The 24,722-nt window shown below is 48.9% G+C and overlaps 1 protein-coding gene across 7 annotated transcripts in view; it reads right to left on the bottom strand.

Annotated features, from left to right (window-relative positions):
* Nucleotides 1–24,722, bottom strand: part of RARB (retinoic acid receptor beta) — a 368,014-nt gene that overhangs the window by 20,705 nt on the left and 322,587 nt on the right. For all 7 annotated transcript variants that reach the window (XM_037008587.2, XM_073223415.1, XM_073223416.1 and 4 more), the window contains exon 4: nucleotides 5,273–5,433. In XM_037008587.2, coding sequence (XP_036864482.1) covers nucleotides 5,273–5,433 — 161 coding nt within the window. The remainder of the gene's footprint in view (nucleotides 1–5,272; nucleotides 5,434–24,722) is intronic.

Here is a 24,722-nt window from a genome sequence, read left to right as displayed (position 1 = left end):
GCAAGAAATAGGCTCTTAGAACGTAAGAGCTGGTTCAAGGTCAGAAAACTGGGAGGGGGCACAGTGAGGATTAGAACCCAGGCCTCCTGACCCCCTGATCTTTTACCCCAGCAGGTGCATCTCCCCTGGGAGGCTGATCTCCTGAGTGTCAGGTTCTGCTTCACTGGCTGATTCCAGGGCTAGTTCTCTAAAATGCAAGCCAAGTCCACAAATGGCCAGAACTGCTCATAATATCCTTTCTTTCTTAAAGCACTCGTCTCCTGGAAAGTCTTTTGCTTGTTTAATGATTCTGCTGGTGGTCATTTTTCTGAGTAGATTAAGAGCCCCTTAAATCTCCCTAGCTCAACTTCACGAGCCCCTCGGCGGGCAGCTTATGTCCCACCAAGCTCTGCAGGGTGATGAACAGCCCGCGTGCAGCAGAGCAGTGGGACGCAGGAGCAAACGCAGCCCCGAGCAGACAGCCCAGGCCAGGCCTCGCCAGCTGAACTGCCGCGATTTCCATTCCACCGCTTGGCTTCTCTGGACACCGTGCCTGAGGCTCTAAAAAATGACAAGGCATTCCTAACAGGACCAAGAGCAGGCCTGTCCACTTTGCACACCACTGCCAGAAACTGTGCAAGGGCCTCTCATATATTTTTCTCATGAAAATTTCCCAGCAACCCCATGAGGTAGGCATTCAAATCCCATTATACAGGTGAGGGAACTGAGGCTCAAATGGCAATCCTAAGGTCATGCAACCCCTAAGTGGCAGAGGTAGGATCTGAACCCGGGTCTATGAGGCCCTAGAGACAGAGTCACCGGAGTTCGACCGAAGGAAGCAGAGTAAATGGCTACAGAGCTAGCATGTGACCTCTGGTTTGCCCCTTTATTCTCCTTTGGAGAGCTCATCTATAAAGAGCCACTCCCCTGCCTCCCATCTTTCCACATGGAATACCCCTCCCCACCACCACCTCCCCCTTGGTTTGTAGTGGGGATCTCTGGTCAGAAATATTCCCCCAGAGGCTCGCTCAGAGCTTGCAGGTGAGCCCTGCCCAGGCCCAGCCGCACATTATGGTTCTGCCTTCCCCAACCCATTCCTGCTGCCTCCTGGGGCCTGACCGTCTGCCCCACATCTGCCCTGATTAGGGAAGAAAAGGAAGTACTCTTTCAGAGGTCTAGTTGCCTTTTCAATTCCTCTCCTGCCCACTTATCCTAAGGCATCTGACAGGGATCCCAGTCTGGCGAAGGTGGCGGGAAGTTTCCTGGCAGTGGAAGCACCTGCCTATCTTCGAAAAGCTCTCTATAAAGAAATGCTTGGCTCGGAACGCAGAGCTTACAGAGAGTGTGTTATGGCTGCTGTTATTTACTTATATCCCCTGCTACTTCCAGAAAGAATTTGAAGTTGCTCACAATAAAAACAGAGCTAGCTGTGTGTACAGAGGGTAGAAATAAAGAGGAGAGTGGGTGAAAGACTGTATCAGAGCGGCCGGGATCCCATGGGCTGGCACAGTACATCTGAATGGAATTCAGGTGTCCACAGGTAAGGTCCATCCTCTGGAGATGAAACTTGTATTTCCATTTTTCCCTACTTGATCCAAAGAGGTGCAGAAAGTTCCTGCAAAGTGCTGAAGACTGTGTGCCCCTACTGAGGACAGATGGTGCCTTGTCCCCAAAGAGGGATTAACAGGAAGGGGCCCTAGAGGCCCTCAGGAAGCCCTCTGTCTTGGGCCAGAAGCAGACTGAGACTAAGCTTTGAATGCAAGCCACTTATTTGGAAAGAGACCCCAGGAAGTCCTGGAGGGGGAGTAGGGATGGGGAAGGTGGCCAGGAAAGGTCACCCTGTGGGCATTTGCCTCCATCTTGTTGGGGGACTTTGGGAAACAGCTTAGAGAAGACCTAAGGGGTATCCTCCCCAGGGGCAAGGAAGCCCAGGCATTTACCGCCCGCTTCTAGTTGTTGCTGGGTGGGGGCTCTCCCGCGGTGTCAATGCCCACCCCACACTTGAGCTGTGAGCCTGGAAGCTCTGGCAGCCAGAGAAGCCTGCAGGACAGCCTCTTGCAGAGCTGCAGCCCCGACAGCTCCTGCCCCACCTCAGAAGGCTGGGCAGCAGCCTTGTGGCCTGGAAGCAGATGGAATCAGGCTATCTCAGGAGTCAGGCTATCTCAGGAGTAATGAGAAGCCATGAGAGGCTATCAGATTTCAGAGGGAGGCCTGGGGGACAGAAGGTGTAGAAGCCCCGTGGGGCTGGTCAGATGCTCTAGCTGGCTTTTGGGTGGGAAGGAGCTGTGTAGGCTAATGGGGGATTGCTGCGAAGGCGCACTCTGGCCCCAGGTCCTGGGGGAAGACAAGTCACAGCAGGGTGTGTGTTCTAGGAGGGGTGCAGCCGTACTGTGTGTCTGCCTTCCCTCCTCCAGACTAGAGCAGGCATAATTTCACCTGGTTGGCAGGCGAGTCAGGGCCTCACTGGATCCCCCACCTCTGGAAGACCAGGAGATGCCTAACGTGTAGAAAATGATCCCAGGGATTGTTTTATGTCTCTCACCTCAGGACCTGGCTCAAAAGTTTCCCTTTCCAGGAGGCCCTTCTTACTTTGATTGTTCTCGTACTGTGTCTTTTCTGGAGCTTGACTGCTTCCTGGGTAATAGCCCCCTCCTAACAAGATGCCTAAAGGCTCCTGTTTCCATTCCATCTTGTGAACCACCCTCTTGAATCATTCTGTATATGGTGTGGCAGTGAGAAGGGCTGTCCCTGGGGTCAGACTGTTCACGCTGAAGTCGCACTCATTGGTTAACGGACAAGGGGAGAGTTCTCAGCCCTTCCACACCTCCGTTTACACATCTGTAACATGGGGACAATAATCTTACCTCAGTTTACTCATCTGTAATATGGAGGCAACAATACCCACATCATAGAGTTCTTGTAAAAAGGAAAAGAATTAATACATTGAGAGCACATGGTCCCTGGTACACAGTCAAGGCTCAATAAATATCAGCTGTAATGGTAACAATGCCAACATGGACACCTGATCACAAACTGTTGATTTCTCTCCATTCTTTTCAGACTAGCACACAAATACTTCAGCTGGCATTTGAGACTGTGCCAGGCGTCTTGGTTCTCCGGTCCCACGCTCCCTCAACATCCCACCACCCCACAGCACCTGCTCTCTTCTCCTCTTGTCCTTTCCCACGGCAGGCTCAGCTCATTCCCCTATTTCTTTGGTCGCTCACTTAATATTTAGCCCAATCCAGTGCCTGGGACACAATTCACAATCAATCACTATTTCTCTAAGGAGCACAGGAAGTGCTCCCTGGCACCACTCAGTAATCATTTTGCTTCTCGTTGGCGCAAGATACGCCAGGCATGGCACCAGGTCCTGCAGATCAGGCCCAGTAAATGGGACTGTCACACCACTACTGTACAGAGATTTCTAGGGCCCTTCACAGAAGGTTTTCATGAACTGCTTCATTTCATCTTCCTAACCATTTTATGTTATCCCCATTTTACAGATGGGAAAAATGAGGCTGAGAGAAGTTAAGTAACTTGCACACTGTCACATGGCTGGTTGAGAAGGATTTAAACCATATTCTTCTGGTTCTACTGTCCTTGTTCTTGACATGGCATTAACCCCTGGCACCTCTCAGTTCCTGGGCCTGCTTCACCTCCTGGGTTAACGCAAGAGCTCCCTTATGGTGTCAGGCTTGTGCTGCTGTGTCTGCTCTGGATGAGGATGGCGCTGCCCGGGCTCAAGGGTGGCTCATCCACTGAGTCAAGAGCCTTCTTGGGCCTGGCAGACTCGGTCACAGCCTCACAAATTGGTGGGTGAGGTGTGCCCGTGTCTCGGCATCACCCAGGCCTCTGAGGTCAGGAAGAAGGAAAGACACTTGTCCTGGGCTGTCCAGGGTCTTGCTGCTCAAAGTGTGGCTCATGCCACTGAGAGCGTGGTCTGTTGACCAGCAGCCTCATACCCCTTGAGAACCTGTTATGAACGCCCCACCTGAGCGGCTGCACCGGGACCTGCATCTTCACAAACTGGCCAGGTGCTTCAGCCCAGGGAGGTTTGGCAAGTGCTGTCTGCAGCTCTTCCTGTTTCCCAACTCAGTCTTTGGTTTGGCCAGGGGTCCGGGCTACCGCCAGTGTCCGCCCTTCACACTCGTGCTACGTCTGTGCAGCATCAACAGCCATGCTCACCTGAGGAGCTGCCCCGGCATGCCCCAGGCCCAAACTCCTGGAAGACTCCCTGGGCCTGCTTCCGGCCACCCTTCCCATTTGGCACATCAAGCTGTGGCACCAGCATCCAAACGCAGGGCTGCGCGCACTCCATGGGCTGCCTCACGGCCCTTCTCTCCCTGGCATCACGGGCCCACCTTCCATCTGTGTGCCCTTTCCCACTGTGCTCTTCCTGGTGCACAAGCCACTAACACCGGCAATGCTGCAAGATCTGGATTTTTAAAAATGTGTTTACTAGCATCTTGGGTAAGCAACCTAAGCCAGTTACAGAGGCCAGAACAAAATGCTAGTTACCTTAACTCACTCACTCATCCACCAAATGTCTGTTGAGTGCCTATTACGTGCCACGCACTGGGAACAGACTCCAGTGAACACAACACATGCAAAATCTACCTTAAAAAATTGAGAGGACCTCATGGCATTTCCACATGCACACCTATACCAGCCAACAGGTGCCCCCTACCTTTTGATCCCACTTTCTCTCCCTCTCTGTATCTCTTTATTTCTAACCTCAGTGAAAGCCACTCCTAGCAGACCTCTGGGAGCAGAAGGGGGCTACTCCCTCCCCAGGGCAGGGTCACACCTGTGCTGTTCCAGGCCCTCACTTAGGGGTTTTACACGCCCCCTCTTGGAAGCCAGACCCCCGCCCCAGGAGTCTTGGCTGGATCTGACAGCTGGATGCATGTTTCTAAAGACTGAGCCCTGCCCCTCAGGGTGCCCCTGACTCTGTATGGTGTCCATCAGGCACCAACCCCCCGTTCTACTTCAGGGCAGCAGCCTTGTCGGGATAGTGTCACCAAGGGTCCCATGCACAGCCTGGCATATACATGCTTGATCTGCATTTCTTGAGTGAATGTGTGTATGTGAGTTGGTAGAAATGCCATCCTACTTGGGGACTGTCCAAAGATGCCACACAGAGGGAGGTGGCCACAGAGACGTCCTACTCAGCTGCACACCTGGGTGGCCATCCTTCTCGGGCTTGGGGTTGGGGGAGAGAGAGCAAGGGTGAGCATGCACACAGGCCTGCGCCCATCCTCCCATCAGCCCAGCGGCAAGGAGCTCTCACCGTGGTGTACTTGCCCAGCTGGCAGAGCGAGGGGAAGGTTTCCTGGTGGGCTTTGCGGATCTTCTCTGTGAGGTCATCCATCTCTGCTGTCATCTCATAGCTCTCTGTGCATTCTTGCTTCGAAGGCTCCTTCTTTTTCTTGTTTCTGTCATTCCTAACGGCTGGAAATGAGAGAGAAGGCACATCAGGAGTTGCCCAACAGCCGCCCCGCACCACCTGGGCCAGGAGGTCCCGTGACCTGTGTCCTTGAGTCTCAACGCCCCTGTACCCCCATGCCCCTGTGCCACCTTGTGCTCGCTGGACACCTGGCAGAGGATCAGTGGGAAAAGGTGCCATAAACATCAAGCAGAGCGCGCGGTCTGTCTGTGTGCACTGGTCAGCCAAGTCTTACCGAGAGTTCAGACTCACCCTTTAAAAGGTCGAGTGCCTCAGTGTTTGGAGAGAACTCTCTCTGTGGATGGATCCCTTGAAGAGAGGGTTTCCCAAGGGCCTTTCTTCCAGTTCCAGAAGGGACAGCTGGAGAGGCATTACACGGGACCCCCTTTTGCTGGGAGACACACCCCTGAGCCAAGCCCCCGGGCCCATAACCAGGGCTTCCCAGAGCAGCCCTCTGGCTTGCTGTTTGCCTTTTAATTTTCTGAATGCACTGACTGGCACTTTTGAAGAAATTCATCTTAAAGGTAATGAGATTATGGATTTTGCTTTTCTGCTTCCTAAACTGCGTTATTCATACCATCTTTGTTACTTTTAAATATCTTTGCAAATAGCAAATCTCTGCATAACAACCCGTTGGCCTGGAATACCACCCATTGGCTCATCCACTTCATCCACACCCTGTCTGGCCCACCGGGCCTCAGCAGGCGTGTCCCTGTCCCTGCACGTCCCCCAGGCTCCCTCTCCCCTCACAGGCCTCTCAGGTGACTTCCAATCTGAGTGTAACCCAAAGCTCTGGCCTCTGGCTAGGATCCCCTGGGGAAGGAAACTGAGACCCAAAGAGGTAACAGGGAAACCCAGCCCAGGGGACCCCCTCTGGGAGTCAGCATTCCCTGGGGACATAGGGGTGGCCAGGCCGGACACAGCCTGGCTCTGCACCCTGCCATTGTGACCTGGGACACAACCCAACAGCCCTAAGGAAGGCTGGCCAGGCTCACCTTGGCAGGGGCACCCAGCGTGGCCAGCTGAGAACTGGCAGCTCCCCCGGGCCCACACTGTGAGGCTCCCGAGGCCCTGCTTCAGGCAACAGCTGAGAGCAGAGTGAAAGGCGAGCCCCGGGAGAGAGGAAGTGGTGGGAGGGGAGAGGTGGGAATGGAAGTGGGGGAGGAGGACACGGACAGTCCTGAAAAACCTCGGCGTGTGTGGAAGCTGCCCACCCCCAGCCCGGCCAGTGAGCAGAGTAGTGGGACTGCAGCCACATAACCCCCTTATGGGGCAGCAATTTTAAACCCATTTCACAGATGAAGACATTTACACCTCAGAGAGGCTAAGGAATGCTTCCACAGCCGACATGCTCTTTCTTCACCTGAGGATCCCCTCCCTCTAGCATCTGAAATGACACTGTTCTTTGGCTCTGAATATTTCCAGATCAAAAATGAGGGGACAAAACCAGTGTTAGGTTCCTCAGCCTCAAATGCATTCTCTTCTAGGGCAGAGTGGCCTCATGCCCAGGCCTTTCCCGGCAGGTGCGGGTGCAGGTGAGGCAGCCGGGTCTGAGGCGGGGACAGGGGAGGCTTTGGCCTGAAGATGGCGTGCGAGCACCACGGGCTCTCAGTGGAGGCTATCAGACCCCCTCCCCCCCGGGGCCCTGCCAATCACCCTCTCTGCAGCTAATGCCAAAGTCATATCTAAGTAACAAGGGCCCCTCCAAAACACAGCCCTGAGGAAAATAATAGCAGTGCCTCAAAACGCTAAACACAGAGTTACCAGATGACCCAGCACCCCGACTCCTAGTACCCAAAAGAACAGAAAATGTATGTATGTTCTGCAAAATGTGTACCCAAGTGTTTACGATGGCCTTACTTAAAATAGCCAAAAAGTGGGAACAGCACAAATGTCCATCCCCTGATGAATGGATGAACAAAATGCGGTCTATTCACACAATGGGATATTACTAGCTGTAAAAATAGTAAGTCTGATGCTTGTGATAACAGGGAGGAACCTTGAGATCATCATGCCAGTCACAAAGGGCCACATATTAAAGAATTCTATTTACGTGAGATGCCCAGAACAAGCGGATTTGTACACAAAACACTGATCAGTGGTTGCCTATGGTGGGTAGGTTGGGAAATAGGAGGTGACTGTTCACGGATATGGGGTTTCTTTTTGAGGAGATGAAAACGCTCTCAAATTAGATGGTGGTACTGGTGGTACAACCTTGTGAATCTATGACAAACCACTGAAATGCACACTTTACAAGGATGAATGTTATACTATGAACTACATCATAAAACAACAAGAACAACAGAAAAGCCCCAGACCCCTGGAGGCCAAGGGTCGCTGAACACTAGGAACCACTCCAACGGGACCCGGCAGGAAGGCAGTACCAGGGACCGCTCACCACAGCAGTGGCAGTGCCACCACCTCCTGCCTGCATAGCACCTGAGCATTGCAGCTCATCAACTCCCAGGGAGCTGGGTGAGGTGGGCACTATAACTCCTTATCTACACTCTGCTTGGAAGCAGCCGAGTCAGGATTTCAGTGGAATATGCAGGAAAGCAGAGAGAAGAGCCACACACAGAATAATCCCCTGCCATCCCAGCCCCAGGCTGGTCTGAGACCCATGCCTGGACTCTAAGCATCCTGCTCCACGTCCCCCACACCCCCAGGGCCCCTGCAAAACTACCTGGAACACTCAGATTAGCATACACAGCTCCAGAGGGCTGCCTGGGAGGGTGAGAGGTGGGGGCTTTCTGTGAGCTGCCACCATCGAGCATCTACGCCATGCCAGAGGGTGAGAGGTGAGGGCAGGCAGCAAGGGGCCCTCAGTGAGTGGCAGCTGGGCACCAAGTGGGTGGCACCTGGCCGGGCTGTGCAGTGACAGTTCCCACCTTTTGCAAAATGACAGCCACAGAGCCAGGGCTCCATCTTCTGTGGTTGGGGCCCAGACTTGGAGCACTCTTAGCAGCTGGCCAGCTGTGAGGGGACCAGTGTGTCAGTTCCTGCTCCCTTCCAGACTGTTCCTGCCCTCTGCAAGCAAAGTGCCTGATCTCCGAATGTCTTCATGACTAGATGGCTCCTGAGGATACTGGAAACTCCTCTGCAACTGCAAAATGCAGTAATCCCTCGTGATAATGCTCCAATTATGTAAAGGTTACTAAATTGGTGGACAAATTTTCTAAACATGTGGCTTCAGCAGCTGCTTTGCTCAAAGGTTTTAAACTGCTGTAGAATGCAGGCATGGTATCTGGGCCTGGCATGGGGCAGCTGCCAGGAATCACCAGAATCACAGAGAGGATGCTGGGCCTTGGACACCAGGCCCAGGGACGGCACCTCTGCCCAGCCTCGGGGCTCATGGTCAGCAGCTGCTGGAGGGGGCAGGAGCTCACCCTTGTGTGCCACCAGTGTGAGGCAGGGGGACACTGGTGCTGCAGGAACCTGGCTGGAGCACCAGGGCCACGGCTGCCCTCCCACAGGAGCTGGCCCCTTCCTGTGCCATCTTGGATTGGTGACAGCACCCTCGGCGATGGGCAGGTGTTGTGTGAGGTGCAGAGAGTGAGTCTGCTGTAAAGGCTGGTGCAGGCTGGTCCCTTGGGAAGAATTTAAGGTCCTGCCCTTGGAGAGTGGTGGCCCTGAACGCCGAGGACTTGTAGGCATTATTGCGGGGCCTGTGGCTGTAAGCAGCAGGAACGCTTTTGGAGAAGCCATCTCATTGTGGCACCAAACGGTCTTATTTGTTCCTTCATTGTTCTGTTCATTCATTCACTCATTGAACAAATATTTTTTGAGAATCACCTATGTGCCTTCTATGGTGGGGAATGAAAGGGTGAGCCCCCCAAATGGTTCCTGCTGCATGTAGCTCACTGCTGCTGGGAGACAGACATCAGCCACCTAACAGTGATAGGAAGGATGTCGGCTTCACTATAACCAGATGTACTGTGACTGACACTGGATGCTATTCACTGTAATATGGAAGGTGTTCATGTCCACTATCACAGCAGCTCTGGGCACTCGTGGGAGCCTCCACTCATTAGGTCATCCAATCCTGACAACAGCCTGATAGGTACATTATGCCCGTTTTGCAGATGAGAAAATTCAGGCACAGAAAGGTAAGTAGGCTGCCCAAGGTCATGGATCCTGTCAGTCATGTGGATCTGAACTCAGAACACGTGGCTCCAGGGTCCTCACCCTTAACCACTGGGTTCTGCTGGGTCCACTGAACATGCAACTCCACCATGTGGTTAAGGGCCTTGAGGGATATTGTGTGGGTTTCACTGTGTGTGTGTGTGTGTGTGTGTGTGTGCGCGCGCGCACGTGCGTGTAGGGGTGGGGCTGATGCGGGGAAGGAGAGAATGAGCTGAGGGGCAGGAGGGGCCAGTGGGTGGAGGTCCAGGATTTTCTTCTCTGCAAGTCTGGGCTGGGCAGCTGGTGCTCAGCCCCAAAGGCTGCCCGTGATGTTTGATGGTTGGTCTCTTCTTTCATTCTGATGGCACCCAGCTGGCACAGGCCCAATACACCTATGATGGACCTGGGGTTGGACAAAGTGCCTTCAGGCCCAGTGAGTGCCTAGGAAGGCCCAGGAGGCGGGGATGGGGCCCCCATTGCCCCCTCGGAGTCCCAGCTCCCCCAAGGAAGTGGGACAGTTAGAATTCCATACACCCTCCCCTCCCAGTCTGGGAATATCTGGAAGGCAAGGCCACATTTTATTCATCTCTGTGTCCCCAGGGCTTACTCCAGCATGCAGCCCACAGTGGGGGCTCAAAAACTGTTTCATGAAAGAGGAGGTGAGTGTGGGATGAGATGTGGCTATCTGTGAGTGCCTCTGCCCACCTGCACCTCTTCCTTCCAAAAAGTAAAGATTTTGTTCTCACCTCAGGGCCTGGGGCTGGGGACTCACTAGCTGCTCTGTGCCTACAGCGGGGGCCCGGAGGCTGACACAGCAGGTGGGGCATCCAGAGGGTTAGGTGGGATTTACACACCTGGTAGAACCCCACCCAAAGTCTGCAAAGCACTTCCTGGAAGAAAGGTGCTCCATAAACATCAAGTGTTCTCCTTGCGAGAGCTAAGCGCTACAAATCAGATCTGGTGGCATAAAAGTAACATATTTATGACCCACTATCATACTGCAAATGAAATGAATGTAATAAAAGTGTCACTTATACAAATACCTCTGATGTACGGATCTCGACCTATGAATATGAAAACAGACACCCAAGCACTTTTATTTGAATGTCTAATCATGGAAATAAATGAAGCCATGTTCATTTTAATGTGTGCACTTGTGCATGTATCTGGAATACTGATTCCACGTGCACAATAAAAAGTAATGCAGGAAAGGGGCAAAAGATGGGGATTTCACTTGCATTCAGGAAGAGATGAAAATTTTTCACTAAAAATTCCTTCTGTCAAGAAGGAAAACAGGAAAATGCCATCGATGGTGTTTTTATCCACCAAGTTCTCTATACCGAATTTAGCAAAGGAAGCCTAATGATCTATTCACTTTTGTCTGAATATTAAAGTCTGGAATTTGTTTATCTTGACTTTTGCTAACTGCAAGAATAGTACGAGTTTGGCCTGGGTTGGTGATTAGAACTATGTGGTGGCCATGAGTGGGAAGGCCTGTAACTAATATAACCATACACTTGAAAGAAAAAGACAAAAACACCACTTAATCTTCATTTAAAAATCATTTCCTGAACTGATTATGTAAATGAACTAACCATGGATTTGAAAGCAGGTGGATGGATCTATGACTAACAGAGACATTATTTGCCCATAATTTCAGGATTTAGGGGTTGGTGTTCAAGCAATTTACACAGCCAGGACACTATAAAGTTGGGTAGAGATGGGGTGAATACTCCCTCAAGATCAGGACCTTCTGGAAGGTGAGATATGTCTTTCTCCTAACACACCACCTGCCATGTAAGCTGCTATAGTAGAAACTTTAAGAAATACACAAAGAAGAGAGGTTAGTGAGTGAAGCTACAGCTAAGGTTTCTCTGCCACTAAGTGATACATGTCTCCTGGATGAGGCTGAATGCAGGGCACCCGTGGCTCTCTGTTAAATGCACGCAGGCTCATGATTGGACAGCTGTTTAATGTACAAAGGCCTGTGACTGGACAGCTGTTTAAAGTACACAGGCCCGTGATTGGATGGCTGTTTAATGCACACAGGCCTGTATTTAGATGGCTGTTTCATGCACAAAGGCGCATGATTGGATGGCTCACGGCAACATACATGCAGACTTCAAAGGCACACACATGACCTCAATCAGGCTCGGAGTTCAGGATGACCCAGCATCGCTCACAGCGCCAGGGACTAGGCAGGCAGCATACTTAGCATTTTTAGATAATATTAAATATGCAGGAGAAATAGTCTGGCCATAGCATAGAATTTAACGACGACCTACCAGCCCAGCTCAGCATCATAATGCTATTCAAAGCATTTAACTGAAAACTCCTGAAATATCAGGATGTACAAATGCCAAATACTTCTTTCAGTCAAGTGGTATAGTAGACTAATAAACCTTCAAAACAATTTTAAACACATTTTCCTCTCACTGGTTGCTTTTAGCTTTGTAGATTTTACCTCTTCTCAAGTGGACAGTAATCCCTTTGTTTTATAATTCCAAATACTCTTTCCCTCCCTTGTTGGGGCTGGTGTGGGCAGCCCTGCTGTGCCCTAGTTCATTTTTGGGCAGGCCCAGTCAGGTGGCCATCCTTGCAAGGCAAGAGAGTTGGAGTTCTGAGGCTCTGTTATAGGTGACAAATCCTTTTCTTTGGATAAGAGTTTTGTATGAACTACAGGAAGTAGCCTGAGTTCAGAGGCGAGGGAAAATAAAACATTCTTGCACGCCTGTGTAAAAGCAGGAGCTTGCAAATGAGAAGTTGCTCACTGCCTCTGAGATACGCCTCGCTTCCTACTCTGTTGGACTTCTTTGCACATTCCCTCCTCAGCAATGGCTCATATCAGTAAAGACTTTCCCTAAATTCTGTTCACAGGTTGGTGTGTCCTTGGCTTTGTGTTTGTGGCAATTATCCAAGAGATGGGCACTGAGACGAAGGCCTGAAACTGAATGCTAAAAAATGGCTAGTTGACACACTGAGGCTGGCCCTTGGCTTTTTGATCAAGAGTAAACTTGCACACTTACTGAGTTATCAACTCAACCATTTCTAAAGCCTCTGGTTTAGAAAAGGAGAGTTCAGTATCCACTTCCATAAGCCATTTGCAGGAAGCTCTTTGTTACATCAGGCTGAAGTTCACTCTGCTGAAGCCATCCTTGTGTATATCTGAAAGCCCATTTGGTGGGTCTTTTTACCTTTTTTGTAAAACTGCAGATAGCCCAGATTCAGGAAGAAATAGTATTAAAATAAGGATCCATATTTTCGATAAAATGAGCAGATATACAGGCACACCCCTCTGTATTTCGTTCTTGGGAGTAGACATGGACCGCCTTTCAAAGAAGTATCTGACTCGGGGGGTGGGGGCTCAAAGGAAATTCTCAGCAGTGGACTTTTCCAGATAAACCTGTATCCTGCTCTGCATCATACAAATTCTTCACAGCAAGTTACAGCCTTTCAAATATTAAACAGCAGTCTCTATCATGAGGAATCCTAATGGACAAATTTTTCACTCCTACAGTCCTCCAAACTCAATTAATTTTCAGAAAATGAATTGCAGTTCTTGATGTTCTTATATTTTCCCTCTTAAAACATTTTTAACAATACAGATGAGGTACTGTACTTAGCATGGGAAAGGTTCTGAGAAGCAGCTTCAGTGAGTCCCCCCCGGGGAGTATGACCTCTTGGCAAATGCTGCAGAAATGGAGCAAGAGGAACAGGGTGCCTGGAAAGGGGGGCCATGCTTGTGTGGTGGCTTGAATGCAAAGGGGACCTGAACCTTCTTTGTCTTCCTAGACTCATGCTCTTTGCATTGTGATTTTGCAACTCCTCCCATCAAGAGGTGGAGACCACCCCTCAGCCCTTGTATCTGGGCTGGCCTGGGACCCGCTTTAACTGGAGAATGCAGTGGTAATCACGTTGTGCCATTTCCAACCCTAGACATCAAGAGATGTTGTATGCTTCTGCTAGCCCCTCTTGGAACCTTATCACTGTGTATGAACAAGCCTGGGCTAGCCTGCTGAAAAAGGAAGGACCAGATAGAAGAGAGTCCAGTTAGCCCAGCTGAGACCATGCTAGATCATTCTAGAACCAGCCTGCCCCTGAACCTGAGAGGGCACACAAACAAGGTCAGCAGAGTTGCTTACCCAATCTGCAGCTGACCACAGACTCAGAGAGAGCCCAGTGAACCCCAAAGTATCACCTAGCTGATCCATCATTTCCTAAGTAATGATAAATGCTTATGTTCCAGCCACTGAGCTTTGGGGTGGCTTATTATACAGCAATAGCTAACTGATACAGTCTGTGTAAAGAGTGGTTTTATGTAACAGTAGCATTGCCACATGCTTTTACCCCATGGCATCTATCTGAATCAATGTTGCCTTTATCCACTGGTTAAGGCAAGAAAGAAAATAATGAGTCATTCCTTCAACTCAAGGTTCAAGATCCTGTCCACACCTGTTATAACACACAGAAATTATGGAATTATTCCCCATGGGTCTTAAATAACATGAGAGGGAAGGATACTGGGGTGAAATTCCAAAGGTCTGCATTTTAGACCATCATTTACTAACTGTGCAAACTCAGTATAGTCTCTTCATGCCTTTGAGACTCAGTTTTCTCATCTGAAAAATGGAGATATTATTTTTTTTCTATCACTCACAGGATTCCTATATATATTTAGATATATAAATAATTGCAACACAGTGCAATATGTATTAAAATCATTGGAACCCTATCCCCAATTTCTTACTAACCAAACATTTTTTGAGTCCTGCAGCTACTGAAGCTATGGAGTCTAATAAAACATGGTTTCTTCCTCAATAAATGAAATGGACATGATATATAATATAGATGATAAGGGTTTAGTATACATGGGATGCTTTGAAATGTGAATGCTAAGGCACCAGTAGAGGAAGGAAAGTAGAAAGAAGGAAGGAGGAGGGCAATGAACGAATAAGGGGAAGGAAGGAGAAAATGAGGAGAGAGCAAATCATCTTTATCCAAGGCAAGTCCAGTACTCCAGCCTGGGGCCATGTAACTGGAAATTAAGGTGGAGAGGAAGCATAGGAAAACTGGACAGTTTCTAAACTTTCAGCGGGTTCCTCTCTTATGGCAGGACTTTTCATGTGCACTTGGCTTTAGTAAAGAGTAGGACATCCATCTTTTTCAGATACTGCTTGACACACGTGCGGAACTCTGCTGAGCCACATGTGTCCACGAGGTGTCCAAGGAGAGTCAGACAAGTGGTCTGCAAACTTGCCCAATGTTTGCCAAATACTCTATTTAGGATATTAATGTAGAAAGGTTCTGGCATACCGTCAGATTAATTTTAGAAACCCAATCATCAGAGAAATGGTCTGCCTATGAATGTGTGGGTCATTTGCACTACGTATTTAATTTAAGTAAAAAAGCTTCACTTTATGGCATTTAAATGGTTTATGCCAGCCTGTGTACCCCTGAGTGATTCTCACTTGGGTCCTTGGAGCACTAAGGGTTCTAAGGGTTCAGAATCCCTAAGTATATTGTTCAGCATAGTTTTTGTTCCAAATGCATTCTATTCATTTTAATTTTTAGAGAATTGGCAATGCATATATGAGATATATACTGGCCCACTATAGGATATTAGTCAATTAACCATAACCCCCTTTCTTACTAATTATGGATAAACTTAGTTACTTTTAGTGTTTTAGAAGGCTGGCTCAGATCTCAAAGTATCTTAAAAGGTGTTCTTCCAACAGGTTGGGGTTGTAAGAACAACCTGAACTGAAGTCTTTCAACTGCAAGTTTCTTTTCATCCATTGACCTGTCCATCCTTTCTTCTATCCATTTGTCCATTCATTCATCTGTCCATTCGTCCATCCATGTGTCCATCCATTCATCTACCTACCCATCTGTCTGTCCTTCCATCCATCTATCCATCACATTTTTTCTCCAGTGATCTATCTATTCACCTATCCATCCATTTGTCTGTCTACCCTTTCATCTATTTATCTGTCCATCAATCTGGCCATTGCCTTATCTACCTGTCTGTCCATGCATTTATCTATTTATTTGTTTCTCCATCTGCTCAGTTATTGAGCACTTACAGTCTGCCTGGCACAGTGATGGATGTTAAAGAAAACAGAGTGAGAGGGTATTATTTTAGGAGACCCACCTTCCAGTAAATCACAGTCACCTAAACAAATTACTACCATGCAGTGAGCTAGATGCCAGAACAGAGTTACTTGCTCAATGAGTTAGGCAACAGACATACAAAATCTAAAGAGTAGATTGTGAGAGGGTACGTTGACCCACAGATGAGGGAGCTGATAGCTCAGTTGGAGGGAGTTGTGAAAACCCTCACAGGAGAGAGGAATCCTGAGCTGATGGTCACACAGGAACACACTGGCCCCTCTTCACTCAAGTGTCCTCCTTGCCTGGTACAGGGTCTTTTCTATAAGGGATGCTCAACAAACAGGGGTAAGACACATTGGGGATGAAGAGAGCCATTTGTGCAAAGGCCTAAGAGTTAGAGAGAATAGAGCCACACGAGAGAGGTTGGCATCAGGCTGGCCTTTCAAGGATGGTCGCAGCTGGAGGCAGAGAGTCTGGGTGCAGGGGGCCTGAGGAAATGCTTCCAGGAGTGATGGCATCATGTCTGAGGAGACTGGGTGGCTGGGTGATGAGAGGAAAAAATGGAAACTAGGGATTAGTGGGGTGAAAGATTAGATGGGATAATGAGGAGAGGAAGGAGGGGGTGACAGAGAACATAGGGGGACAGCGATGGAAAACCTGCTGGGCTTGCTGATGGGGCCGAGTATGGGGAGGAAGACAATGACTTGGCAGGAACAATAAGCTTTTTAAAAATTTTTTTTATTAAGGTATGATTGATATACACTCTTATGAAAGTTTCACATGAAAAAACAATGTGGTTACTACTACATTTACCCATACTATCAAGTCCCCACCCACACCCCAGTGCAGTCACTGTCCATCAGTGTAGAAAGATGCCACAGATGCACTATGTGCTTTCTCTGTGCTACACTGAGGAACAATAAGATTTTAACCTTGGTAATGGAATGTTGATGGTCTTGCAACACAGCAGAAAACCGGGGCAGCTGGTGGAGAACAGGGAATCCAGTTTTTAGCAGGGGAAAGATGAGTTAGGCTTGGAGAGGGTGAGACAGAAATCCAAGGGTCAATTCCACAAGCTGTTGGAGAGGTGATACCATGGACTTAGCAAGAGGACAGGTCTGAAATGTGATGACTCAGGAGTCAAAACCTGCAAGATGACCATCGGAGTCATGGGAGGCAGCAATCTAAGGTGACAGAGAGGGAAGGGGAAAGGGGGTTAGGGGCTGATGTGTGGGTGCTGCCCGTGGTTGGTGGCAAAGGGGAGGTGGTTCATGATGGAAGCAGAAGAACAGTGGGCATGCAAATAGGAAAAGAAAACGCCTTGGAACCGGCAGAGAGGAGATCTGGAAGCAGCAGCAGCCTGGCCATGTGTCCGAGGCAGCCGACAGTCCAAAAGAATGAGGAGGGAGCAAAGTTTCCCGGTTTTGGCACCAGTGGAAGTGGTGACCTTCAAGAGAGTGTCTGCAGCAGAACAGTGAGCATGGAAGCCAACAGGGGCAGGGGGAGGGCTCAGAGGGAGCCCTTCAAACAGCAACCTGGGAAATAGACTGGAGTCTGGGCACTTGAGAACTTGGGTTTGTATAATCAAACCTGTAAGAGAGGTCAGTGAAACCACTCAAGTTCACAAACACAAAAAGGCTGCATGAATCTCCTAGAGAGGAAATCTCTCCTTTGTAGCTGCTCCCTGGAAGGCCAGCACAGAGCAGTGAGATCTTGGAAGATGCACTCATTTATGATCTGTCTACACAGAGAACCAAAGAGAGAGGAGCCTGTAGCTGACGGAAGGCTTGAAGGTGGGAAGGCTTTTCAGGCACAAGACAGAGCAAGTCTGAGGGTCTGGCTGGAGGCAGCAGGGCAGCTCCAAAGCTCCGCCAGGGCAGTGGGGAGGTGGAAGGTGCAACCTGCTGGTTACCAGCATGGACAGTGGTGAAGGACAACAGAGGACTGGGACATGTGGAATTCCAGGAGCCTGTGTGCCACCAAGAAGAACATCCGGGGTACTTGCATGCAGTTGGTTACCTGGGGCTCAGGTCAGAAATGAATGGCTGGAAAAGGTCTCAGGAAAGCTTGCCTATGCTGGGAATGGTAGCATAGAAACTGATGGCAAGACCCTGAGTCCCTCTGAGCTTTGTTCTTCCCAGCTGATTTCTAGGAATTGACTTGGTGTGTCTTAGATTTAGTGATGGGGAACACGACATTTATTTATGCCTCTACTGACAGTTACTAAGCTGCAACTACCAGCCGTGTGTGCCAGGCTCTGATTTAGGCCCTGGGGATGCAACGGGAAACCAAAGTGAAAGGCCTGTGTCCAGGGAAATAGCTGGGGGTAGGGGGCACAATGCCACAGGGAAGCAAAGCACACAGCAGGGAAACTGCTTCCCACTGTCCTAGGAAGACCCCCAAATAGCAACTGCCCTTGTAAGAAAAGGCCCTGTGCAAATTTACAGCGGCCCCGTATCATCACTGGCCTCCTTTGGATGTCAGAAATTGTCTATGGGAAACATGGACCGCTCCTTGCCCTTGGCTTTGAAATGCAAACATGGGAGAAATTCCAACCTTTTCTGGATATTCAAACTCAAAATCTCCCACTGCACAGACCAGCTTCTCAAACCAGGGCTGCTGTGTGTGACCTAGACTTCTACATGTCCCTCGGCTGTGTTCACAGGAACTCCTACAGCCATTGCCAGCCCCATCCCTTTGGGGTAAGGAAGGCCTCTCTGTTTGAAGCGCATCCCAGGTATCATCTCATTAAATGTCACAACTGCCCGAAGTGGAAGGTGGTACTGTTAGTCCCAGTTTGCACATGAGGACATGGAGTCCAAGGGCCTGGATGCCATCTACACAGTCACTGACAGGGCCAGAATTTAAAGCTGGTTCTATCCAACTCCAAACTATATTCTGCTCCTAAGATAACTCTTAGAATGCCTTGCTTTTTAAAAAGACTAGTGTTCATAAGAAGGATGTAATGAGGGCTATAATCAAGGAATTTTTCTGCTTGGCCTCGGCTGCACTGAATGCCATGGAGGGGGTCCCTCTTGGGCCACATGTGCAATGAAGAGAAAAATGTTAAAAATGACACAGCAGAAATAAGCCACAGGCCCCAAGCCCATCTCCACACACGAAGTGTTGGCCAGAATTGTAGCCAACTTAGCCTTCCCCCAAGTGAACTTCTCAGTCTCTCCATATAAATGGATCGTCCCAAACTGCCTTCACTGTGACAGACTGGTAAAATCCTATTCAGTTCACTAAAGTCCTTTCTGGCCTATACAACTTTAATTCTTAGGTATCTATTTCTCCAGGGAGTCATTTGGAAAAGAAAGCAAGCCATCTTCACCATTCTCTGCATAGCTTTCAGTCACATACGTGGAAGTCTGACATGGACAGTGGACCAAGATCCTATTCCTGGGAATGTTTCAGTTGAGGGCTCAAAAAAATCCAAAACGCCATAAGTCCAAGAAATAATACACAGCACTGCCACTAGCCCAGCATAATCCACTTCTTCTGCCCCTCCTTTTCCCTTCTTCTGACACCCACACCCAACCCAGGATGGGCCTTTCTCTCCTTTAAACTCCAAAGACATCTGCTAATAAATACCGTCTATGGCAGAGGCAGCCGTAGACCTGGGGGAGAGGGAATAGCAATGCCTGAAACAGGGGTGATGAAGTCCCACCTCCCGCAGCCACCCCTTCCTGACCGATTCGTGCCTCAGGGTGTAAAATCAGTGCGAGACAGGGTTTGGGGTCTAGTGCGGAGACGGCTCATGTCCAAAAAGCAATGGGAGGGCATTTAAGGATGAACTAAGCTGCCTGTGATTAGCTCTGAATGTGATCGTCGATTTGAAAACATTTACAAGGGGCCCGTTATGTTCCAGGCACTGTTCTGGGCCCTGGGGATGTAACTGAACAAAGCAACGTCCCCAGCTCCTTGCGGTTTACCTTCTCCTTGGGGAAGGCTGGTCATAAACAAACACATATACAATATAATGTCGGATAATGGTAAGTGTTAGGAAGAAAGTCGTGCAGGAGGGAGAGAGATGGGCTGGGAATGCTGCGTCTTGGTGAGGAGGGGGGAAAGGAGCTTCCCATCCACACACAAGCTGGAGCAGCTATTTGTTAACTTGCTTGTTTGTCCATTCAATAATTTCCCTCAAATATTTATAGGGAACCTACGCTAGGCTGCTCCTGGAGCCGCAATAGCTTCTGGAGATGATGACGGTGAAGGAGGCACGTGTGGCTCCTCACGCAGCCGCCATCCAGACCAGAGGTGGCTGACTTTCTCTGTAAAATGCCAGGGAGTAGATACTGCAGGCTTCACAGGCTTCCAGCCTCCGCTACAACTACTGAGCCATCCTGGGGCAAAAGGAGGCAGGGCTAATTATAAATGAGGAGCGTGGCTGTGTTCCAACAGAAATTCCTCTTTCCAAAACAAACTGCAAGCCGGATATGGCCTACAGGCTGCAGTTTACAGCTCTGGAGTGTAAAAATGTCCTTGATTGTTAATAAGTTGTTTGTGCAATCAACCTGAACTAGAGAAGAAAGTATTTTGAACAAAAAAGAAAACAATGCCCACCCTGTCCCATATTTATTCTTCATTTTATTTCAGGTATCAGGCAACATACTAGACATCAATAGTTTTTTCTGCCCAGCATCATCCCCCATGCTCCCAACAGACACTTTCTCCTGGGAAACCCTCCTTCCCCCACCATGAAAGTGGCCTCAGTATTGCCAGATCCTGGTCTAGAGGCACATGCAGATCCTCCTCATCTAACCACACACAGCGCAATGGGCTGTTACCCTCCAGTGGCCAGGGGAACAGGAAGGGAGATGTGTGTTACGGGCTTCTGCCCAATGTGGGGAGGAGAGAAGAAGGTGGTCAGAAAGAATCTTCCCCAGAGAAGGAACAAGGGAGCTGACTAGCAGTTAACTAGGTGAAGAACATTCTAGAGTGAGGGGAAAGCATGAACAAGACCCCGGGGACATAAAGGCCCCCAGCACCCCGAGGCTGTGGTGTTTGAAGGGTGTTCCTGAGGTGTGAGGGATGTTTCAGTTCCGACAAGGATCCATAAGCTTAGCCTCCAAACCTGCCAGGTTGCAGTGATGCCCAATGGCAATACTTACAAATGCCTTTGACAAACGTGTGTCAAAGGTCTGGGAGGGCAGACGTTGTCAAGGTGAGGGAGCATCCCCGCAGAACTGTAAAGGGAATATATTTGTTGTTCCAAAATCTTCCGAAGCAACCCTGAGATGACTGGGGTGGGGGGCGGGGGGCAGGGGGAGAGAGGTGCTCTTCTTCCCAAATTCTCCTTCTTCCTTACTGAGTGGCTCATAGTTTCTTCAAAGCCATTGCATTGCCTGCTGCTTTTTTGGATGTTGGCCTTGTCAAAAAGGGAATATGACAAATAGCTAAGCCTAATTAATATAGCGTTGAAGAGGAAAGATGTGAAGATTCTGGGGAATCTCCAAAGAGAAGTTAGCCACTGCCCTGTCTTTTCTGGAGTCTTGCTGAAGAGTCCACCTGGAAGCCAGGGTCAAGGCCACTACCCTGCAAGGAAGACTCACATCGAGTGAAAGGTCAGGAGGAGTTTCAATAGCCAGAAAAGCCTACAGACAGATACCAACAGAGTTCTGTTTTATTTACCCAAATCTTCCCTGAAAAAAAAACAAAAACAAATGCAAATGACGGCTGAAAAAAATAATCTCTCTAGGCTACAATTTAAAAATATTTGAGTGCTGTTAGTTTTCATGTATTTAAAAAAATCCACCAAGGGAACTTCACTTTGCACATCTTCCTTTGTGGAGTCTCTGTTTCTCATTTGAATGCTTCCAAACACAAAATCATACCTTAAAGGCTAAGTCATTACCTTTTCCTGTTCTGACAACTGGAATATGTATTTATATTTAAACACATCTATTATAGAAAAAATTTCAAACACACTAAAGGTAGAGGAAATCATATCATGAGACCCGGTTGACTCAACACCCAGTGCCCATGATCCATTTATAGCCTATCACGTTTCCTTTCCACTCCCATTCTCCCCCCAGATTATTTTGAAACAAACCCTAGACATAGAAAGCTTTCATTTGTAAATATTTCAAACTTCTTTCTTTCATACTTTTTATCATACCCTTGCTTCATTTCAGAGGGCTGAGATATCACCTCCTTTCTGTCGATTTCAGGAAGCAGAGAAGTCAAGGTGAAAAACTGATCTTGGAAAAACCTACGAGGGGAAACCAGACTCAAAGAGTCAGTGCACTTGAGCTCGATGTCCCCCAAGTAGAGCTGGCTGTTCTGCAAACGTCTAGAACACCAGCAGAGAGGACAAGTCACACTAACGTGCGCATGCCCCCTCCTCCTTACCAAGTCCCTACCATTCAGCAACGTCGTCACTTTCAACAACAGCTGGCAGCACCCTTCCCTCCCCTGCCCTCTAGCCTGGCCATCCCCCTGCTGTCCCTCCAGCTTGGGCATCCCCCACTGTCCCCCCAGCCTGGCCATCCCCCTGCTGTTCCTCTAGCCATTTTCATTATCTTGAGAAACACATGGCCTAACTGCCCACATTTAAGGTTAGCCAGACCTTAAGCTGGAAAGGAATGCTGAACTCTAAAAAATAATATTTTTCTCATTAATTCTACCAGATCCCCTGCCCAGTCTGTTCTCCTTACCCCATAATCTTTTGACTGAATTCAGGAAATTGCACAACGGATGGGCTGCTCCAGGAATCGACATTTGCAATCACGTAGACTGTTTTGCCGGCATGCAGCTAACTGCAGAGGGGCCCATGGGCAGCTGTGACCATCAGCTTGCCTTCTCGTCCCAGGGCTCATGCTGACACCCACATTTATTTAAAAACAGGGAAAGGCCAGTGGGCTGTGGGACTTTTCTTTAGATGTGTCTGGACTTTTTGAAATAGTGAGAATTATGAAATATGGTTATTAAAAAGTACCTTGAGCTAACTGACTTCAAAAAGAGGAATGTTGGTGGATGTGAGCTGGGTTTCCCCTGAGAACTACTGCTGACTCCTGGATTTATAAAAGGGAGATCAAGGGCTTGACTGAGATGCTAAGAAACATTCAACTTATGATGCCTGTATCCTGAGACCCCTTGCAAGGCCCGTCTGGAAGCCCAGTTAAAGGACTCCTGGCTCTGGGAGGATTCCTAACCTCTTCTCACTCTTCATGTGGCCTGAAATCCCAGCCCACACCCTCCATAACAAGCACATACATCTAGAAAGCTTTAATCCCCAAATCTAGCTCATATTTTTCTCCTAAGTATCAGATGTGTGCATCTGCCTCGCACTAGATGTCTCTTGGCCCCTCACATGGATGCTTCCTCCAGGGGACTCCAGCTGCCCTACACGACTCCATCTCCTTCGGTGCTGCCATTTCAGAGGTCACAGCCACAGCCCATCATCCTGGGGCCCGTGTCCCAGTGGGAGAGGCAGACATATCCTTCTCTCTTCCCCATCCTTTGTCTACCGATGTCCCCTTAGCCGGCCTGCTACTGCTCAGGTCCATGCTCTGAATGAAGCGTCAGCAATTCATCAGCAGGAGGTAGGAAAGTACAGTGGACACAATAAGAAGTAAAAGTAAAGGCTACTGCTAGAGCTCAGGCAGCTGCCTGGTTCCACAGATGCATGCTTAGACATGCTCTTTTGCTGGGCCCCATGTAACATCCTGCAGACTGCTCAGGTAACCACAGGTCCTTACCCCAAGGACGTCACTGAAAGACCCTCCTCCCCACCATGAGTACCCTGCTAAGGTCCTGACCCTAAAGCTTTCAAAGATGGTTTTTGTCATTAATTTTATAGGTCCTCTCTTCTCAACCCCTTCAGACAGACACACACACACACACACACAAACACACACACACACATGCTTCTTTTCCTCCAGGCTCTAGAAAATTCCCTGGTGGTAAACTAGCCTCAAGAACTGCCATTTTAATAGTGCAGACAACTTTTACTTCCAAGTTATCTCAGCTCTGCAAGGGGTCCTTACTTTCTCAAACTACATCTTTTAAGCAGCTAGGTCTTCCAGATTAGCCTCATTTTATTTTGGGCGCTATGAGAGAGAACTTCTTCCTTATGCTTGGAATGTTCCCAAATATCAGGAAATGATTTTGAACTTCACAGCTGGAAGGGATGCTTAGGGATCACCCAGAATCAGTCGATGGCGGTCTCAGTTACGGCAATCTTAAATGACTACAATGTGATCACTCAGTTATCATGACCACAGGAGCTGGGGCTAAATCATGACTCTGTGGCTCAGCTGTTGTGTACATCTGGGCAGTTTACTGGTCTCGCTCAGCATTAGTTGCCAGGATCATTAAAGAATGGCAGAAATCTAACAGAGGTGTTGACAAGATCCAACACTCAATAAATGTTAGCAAACTTCATGTCTTTCCCTTTTGCTCATGGCCCCTCAAAGAGTTTACAGTGATTGTCTGCTCCCAACTTCTGGTCTTCTCCACCCTCTGAATTTCCAATGTTTTTAATTATATCCCATACCAGATAGCTTGGTGGTTTCATGCCATCCAGGTTATCTTGCTCTACATACTGTTCAGTCCTAGATAACTTTTCTCTTAAAATGAAGTGCTCAGAACAAAGGCAATAACAGAATTAACAGAAATCAAGATATGCTTTCACCAGCCACAGGTACAGGGGGTTAGGGTCTTTCATGATTTAATTCATCAAGGATCTTAAGAGGGAAGACGTGTTGCTACCCCAAGTAGATTCACAGCAAGCCTGTGGCCATCAGATGCCCAGCTGTGGCCTTCCCAGCCTATCCTTCCACTACTAACGTGGCCGAATCTGAATCAAGGACTCAGTACTCATCTCTGTTAAACAGGTCCTTGTTTATACCAGCCCATCATCTGCCTCTGAACCTAGGCCCCATTTTAGGAGTGAACCTTCCCTGTAGGCCCCTCCCTTTAGTCTCTAAATGTCCTGAAGCCCGAAGGCCCCTTAGCCTCCTTTGCTCTGCTGCTGCTCAGATGCCCTCACTGAAGAGGGCAGTACAGAAGGGGAACTCCTGAAGGGCTCTTGCTTTTGTTGGCCCACCAGGCT

Source organism: Manis javanica, chromosome 15 (assembly GCF_040802235.1).
Source record: "Manis javanica isolate MJ-LG chromosome 15, MJ_LKY, whole genome shotgun sequence".
Taxonomy (NCBI): Eukaryota; Metazoa; Chordata; class Mammalia; order Pholidota; family Manidae; genus Manis; species Manis javanica.
Note: the sequence above shows the minus strand (reverse complement) of the source record. Positions and strands in the feature narration are given on the sequence as shown.